At 49.3% G+C, this 6,195-nt stretch overlaps 1 protein-coding gene across 1 annotated transcript in view; it reads right to left on the minus strand.

The window, feature by feature from the left end:
* The window catches only part of JPH2 (junctophilin 2), a 66,938-nt gene extending 63,174 nt beyond the window's left edge, over positions 1–3,764 (minus strand). Inside the window, exon 1 of the mRNA XM_003787612.1 lies at positions 3,386–3,764. Coding sequence (XP_003787660.1) covers positions 3,386–3,764 — 379 coding nt within the window. The remainder of the gene's footprint in view (positions 1–3,385) is intronic.
* Positions 3,765–6,195: the final 2,431 nt, after the last annotated feature.

Below are 6,195 nucleotides of genomic sequence, written 5' to 3' on the forward strand. Positions count from 1 at the left end.
TGTAGCTCTGGAGAGAGACTCTGTGAGGTTTCCAGGGCCCTGGGATGTGGGGCCATCCCTCATCCAGAAGTCTGAGGCACAGGCTTCCAACAAACCAGAGCAGCAGGTATTCTGGCTACCTGTCCTGGAGAGTTCCTAGGAACACCTGGGACAAACCCAGGGCCTACAAAGCCTTGGTGACCCAGTCCATGCCCATGATAGCAATGTCCACTCTTGCCTGTACCCTTCATTCACTCTGTTCCTACCACCCTGGCCTTCTTGCCATTCCTCAAAGATGCCATGCCCAGCCCTGCCTCAGGGCCTTTGCATTGACATTTGCTTCTGCCTGAAAATCTTTACCTCCTTTCTAGGCCTCCTCATCCTGCTTCTGAAAACATCACCCTCTTCCCTCTCTGTTCAGGTCACTACATATGGGCTTTTTTCCTGATTTATTTCTGTCTTCTCCACTAAACAGAGAGTTCCTTGAGGATCTTGTCTTGCTCAATGCCCCCATCCTTAGATGTGGGGGTAGGAATGAAATGCCATGAAATAGTGCCTGGAACAGAGCAGGTGCTCAGTAATATTGGTTGGGTGAATGAATGAATGGAATGAAAGGTTTTCCTCCCTCCTTTTAGACATATTGGGAGAACAACTCATGGTTTCCCATTTCTTCTCAAATATGGGAAATATGGGTCCCTGTGACTTACATCCAGACCCCCAACACACACACACCCCTTATTTTGGAGACAGAGGGAAGGGAAGGGACATTGGCACATGCCTACAGCATACCACCTGCTACGGGTAACTGATGCCATGTGAACACCCAAGGATCATCTCCATTTTACAGGCAGAGAAACAGAGGCTTGCTCTCTGCTGTGTCCCCAGTGCCTAGCTCACTACCCAGCATAAACATCTGGTGAAATGAACTGCACTGAATTGGAGGGGCTCAGTGAATGGGTCAAAGTCACCAAACTAGCAAGTGGCAGAGCCAGAACTTGTCCTCGGCACTCTTCCCTTCCAGCCAGTGCTATGTAGTGGCCACAGCTGCAGGGACACACCTTATTAACATCCAGACACATTTGAGGCCAAGCCCTCACCCAGACACCTACCAACTGGGAGCTCAGATACGAACCTGTCCTGCACCTGCAGCCGCTCTTGGTGGGTGCAAGGGCCTCAGTGTCAGCAAACCTTGCACTCCCAAGGTAGCTGCTGCCTCCTCCTGCCACACCTGCCTTGTCCCCAGCCTCACCCTCAGCACACTCCCACACTATCCACTTGCTGTCCTCAGTTATAAAGAGGGGAGACTAGTAACAAATATAATATCCCACACATGCCTTCAAATGCCAGATATTTTTTTAATTAGCTGATTTTATCTGTGTCAGTTCCTCTTCCCAGTGCCACACATTGGGAAGACGTCACAGAATTATCCTGAGTCAGAGGAAGCTGAAGGACCATTTAAAGTGGGAGCCAGCCAACTTTTTTTTCTGTAAAGAGTCAGGTAGTAAATATTTTAAGATTTGTGAGGGGGGAATGGGTAGAGGGAGGGGGATTAGACGGATCACTTCTGACATTTATCTTACTAGGGTATAAGTGAATCTTTCTAAGAGTAGAATGTGAACGTTTTAAAATAATAACCAAGAAAATGACATGAAGGCTATGTTAACCAGTTTGATAGAAGTGTTTTGGATTGTGTGTGAAAACCCCACACTGTACCCCAGAAGTGCATTAATGTACATAGTTATCATTCAATTAAAAAAAAAAGATTTGTGGGACAAAAGAAGACAAAATTGAGGCTACTATGTGGGGGGGGGTCCTGTATAATTTCATGTGTCACAAAATACTGTTCTTCCTTTGATTTTCTTCAAACATTTAAAAATATAAAACCACTCTCAGCTCATAAGTGGTACAGAACAGGCAGCAGGCCAGTTTGGCTGATGGTTTACAGTTTTCTAGCCCCTAATTTAAAGCAACACTTTCTTTCTCTTTTTTTAAATTTTTTTGAGATAGAGTTTCACTTTGTCACCCTAGGTAGAGTGCCGTGGTGCCTCAGCTCACATAACCTCAAGCAATTCTCTTGCCTCAGCCTCCCAAGCAGCTGGGACTACAGGCACCAGCCGAAAGGCCTGGCTATTTTTAGAGACGGGGTCTCACTCTTGCTAAGGCTCATCTTGAACTCCTAAGCTTAGACAATCTACTTGCCTCGACCTCCCAGAATGATAGGATTACAGGCATGAGCCATCATACTTTTAAAATTTTAACATGTATTAAAAAAAAACTGCCTGACAAGCTCATTCAAACAGTTTTCTAGGCCCACACTCAGAGACTGATTTAGAAGATGTAGGTGTGGCCCCTGAATTTACATTTCTAACTGGCCTGTCCATGACCACATTTTGAGCACTACCAATATTATAAAGCATCCTATTTTATGGATGAGGAAACTGAGGCCCAGATAAATGATATGTCCAAAGGTACACACAATGGATGAGATAATGACATCTGCTCTGTCACAGCACAGGGCTCTTTTGCCACAAAGAACTCCTCTCCATGTCCTTAACCCACTAATTACTCTCATGTTTCTGAGCCTTTATACACACACCTCTCTCTGGGGGGATGGTTCCCCAATCCTGGCCTCACCAATGCAACTTTCCCACCAAGATCGAGCTCAAGGGTCACCTCCACCAAAGCATTCCCTGACATCCTCAAATCCAAATGCTCCTTCCTGCCACAGCACTATACATATGTGGGTATAATGTGTATAACTGCACGCCTATCTATCACTGAAGCCAGGGACTGTGTGTGTCTTATTCCCTTTTTATATCTAATCTTTTGTTCAATGCCTGACTAATAGGAGGCACCACAGAAATATTTATTGAATGAATGAAGGCATGAATGGATGGTGAATAGATAAGCGGATGGGTGGGTGGGTGGGTAGGTATGTGGATAGATGGATGGGTGGGTAGGTGAGTAGATAGGTTGGTGGAGAGGTAGATGAGTGGGTGGGTGGATGAATGAACACTCTTCACGACCTATTGCTTGAAACTAGACCCCAATGCTGCCAGAGCATAAGCTACAGCCTATTCCGTGGTGTTTGTGTCTCCAACATGCAAACAGGAGTAGTTACATTTTATTGAGCATGTGTTGAGTGTGCAGGCCTTGTATATGGCAGGCCTTGTATCAAGCACTCCTGCTAATCCTCTCAATAACCTCTTTATTGGCCTCAACTTTACGATAAGAAAATGGATGTTCAGAGAGGTAGAACAGCTTGTCGGTAGCCACACAGCAAATCACACCCTAGTCCATGAATGTGCCAACTGCCCCTCACCCCTCCTGCCTCCAGCAATGCTCCCCACCCTCCCTATTCCTTCCCCACCACCCCCCGGCTCCGCAGGCCCCAGGCTGGGCTCACCTCCGTCTGCGTAGGTCTCGGTGCCATAGCCGTCTTGCAGGCCGTTGTTCCAAGTGCCCTCATACTTGGCGCCGCTGCTGGTGCTCTGGCGGACCCCATAGCGTCCCTTGAAGCCGTGTGTCCACTCGCCCTTGTAGAGCCAGCGCCCCTTGGTCTCTATGCCCAGCCCATGCCGTTTGCCTTGGCTCCAGTAGCCCTCGAAGGTGTTTCCGCTGGGCCAGGTGTAGACGCCTGCCACTTCAAAGCCAAAGTTCCAGGAGCCCGAGTATTCGCCCTGGCCCTTGGGGCCGGTGCAGAGTCCGTGACCGTGGGCCTTGCCCCCCTCCCAGCCCCCGCAGTACGCCCCACCATCGTCAAAGTCGAAGCGGCCCCCGCTCATCTCATCATAGCCCCCGACAGCCTCCCGGTCCTCCAGCTTGGGTGCAGAGGGCGCCTCCGGGCTGGGCCCCCAGACTCAGCACCGCGCCCCGGGACGCCGGGAGCAGGATGCCAGCAAAGGCTGACCAAGCCCAGGAGCCGAGTCAGCACCGGGGTGGCTGGTCAGAGCCATGCCCGGGAGCCCCCTTCAGTCAGCCCGAACAAGGCGTCCCACGGCGAAGGGGGCGGGAAGGAAAGACTCCAAGTCCCTGCAAAGTGTCCGGCGTCTGGCTTCCATGGAGTCCAGGGGAAAACTGTGTGATCCCTTTAAACGGCACCGTAAACGGGTGGTGTGGAGGGGGTCCCAGCCGCTTCAAAGGGGGAAGATCCCCTGGTGGACCCCGCCCGAGGCTGGCCCCCTTCTCGGCAGCGGTGGGTGTGCGGGCCTGTCTGTGGCTCCGCCGCTGCCCCGCCCCTTTCCCCAATCCTGCCCTCCTCCCAGGACGGAAAGGTCAGTGTTGCCCTAACAAGGCCATTGGATCTCAGAAGCTGCTCCCAAAATAACCCCCAGGCCAGCCCTGCCTCCTTCAAAGAGCTAAGGAGGGGTATTTCAAATCGGGCGGTGCTGCTGTCCCGTGCCGGCTGGAGAGATGAGGAAGGAGGTTGAGGGCTAAGCACAGGCAGCCCCTGGGACTCGGTATCTGTTCTTCCCAGGGGTGAGAGCTCCCTTGCACCCTGGGTCTCCGGGTTTGCATGCAGGGAGGGCACGGGAGTCCGCAGAGGGAGGAGAGGGGAAGACTCGGAGAACACCCAGTCCTGGAACACTTAAAATCCCCCAGAGCGTAAAGGCTGGCAACTCTCAGCCCCACCACCACTCACATGCCCCAACAGGACCTGGGGCTACAGTGCCATTGCCAGCCCCATCAAGGAATCTGGTGACCTAAAGAGAAAGGAACGGAACAGTTTCACATGTGCTTTTGAAGGCAAAGGAGGAAACTCAGAAAAAAAAAAAAGAGTTCTGGAAATAGTCTGGAAGATACAGCAAATCTGAATCCTGTGCTCACACACAATCCCAAATTCCCTCCACCTCAGGAACGTTGGGAGAACCTTCTGGACAGAGAGAAGCCTGCCCTCCTTGTGGGCTGTGTTGGAAGAGGTCCTCGGAGGAATACTCAAGGATCACAATTCTTTTTTAATTTCCTTTCCAAACTCTCTCTTGCTCTAGTGTCCTTATGAGCCTATGGGGCCAGACTTCAGAAAGTTCTTAGGGTGGGGTCAAGAGCAAAGGTCCTGGGTGGATTCCCAGCACTCAGGTTCCCACCAAACTCAAGTAAAAAGAAAAAATAAGTCCCCACGAGAAGAAGTTGGTGCCTGTGCTAATGACTGTAAATCTCAGCTGAGCCAGGGGTAGCAGGAGTGTAGAGAGACTCTGGGAAAGGTAAAAGCCATCAAGAATAGGAAGCTGGAAGGGAGTGTGAGTATGGTGGTGAGAAATGGGAGTGATCACCAAAAATCAAGCATCAAAGGCAGTAAAGAAAATTAGACTATTATCTGCCTTTAAATTTATCTGACATGTTTCCAAGCCCCATGACGATTTAAGCCACTTAAAAGTCCCTGAAAAGTTTTGTTCTTATTTCAAAAATGGGTAAAAAATGTTCTGTCCTTTCTTCCCAGCTGATTACTTGTTCTCATGACTTGATCCTGACATTGTTCACAGCCCCTGACCTTAGAGAGTCCCTTCTGTGTCTACATTTTGCTACCAGGTACAAACATCCAGCCTCTTAAGTTCACTGTCACTGTCTATTTGCCAGGCTGACAGGCAGCAAATAGTGGATAGAGACTATGGTCTGGAGAGTTGGACTCAGACCTTGGCCAGGTCGACTGACCACTTGTTTGCACAATTCTCTTCTAACACCTTGACACTACCCCCAGAGCATTCTGCTTTACCTCCTCTGGCCACCATCTTTGAAGAATCATGAGTTTCTTTCCAGCTCTGCTGTCAAGGAAAGAGGAAAGAGCATTGCAGACTAGAAGCCAGAGAAATTCAAGTCACCTGCATCCAATACCCCCTACCATTAATGCCTGTTCTCAGGCTAAGTGTCCTACTAAGCTGTTCCATCTACATAAATATATCTACTGTTCATCTGTAGAAGCTACCTATGATGGTTCTCCACCAAGGGTGGGAGCACAGAAGAGTCAGCTAAAGAACTTAAAGACATAAACAGATTCCAAAGGCCTACCCAAGACCTACAGGATTCGATTGTCCTGGGAGAAGACTTGGGCAGTCGCCTTGTTTTACAAGACTCTTCAGATAAATCTGATTCTCATCCCTAATTAAAAACCACTGAAGTCTTCACATTAAGAAACTGCTTATTAATGACATGTATAAATTCATGAATTCTTTTACTTAACTGTTGGGTGTATGGGATGAATAGTTTTGGAGTTAGATATGT

Source organism: Otolemur garnettii, unplaced genomic scaffold (assembly GCF_000181295.1).
Source record: "Otolemur garnettii isolate 467f Iridium unplaced genomic scaffold, OtoGar3 scaffold00023, whole genome shotgun sequence".
NCBI classification, from domain to species: domain Eukaryota; kingdom Metazoa; phylum Chordata; class Mammalia; order Primates; family Galagidae; genus Otolemur; species Otolemur garnettii.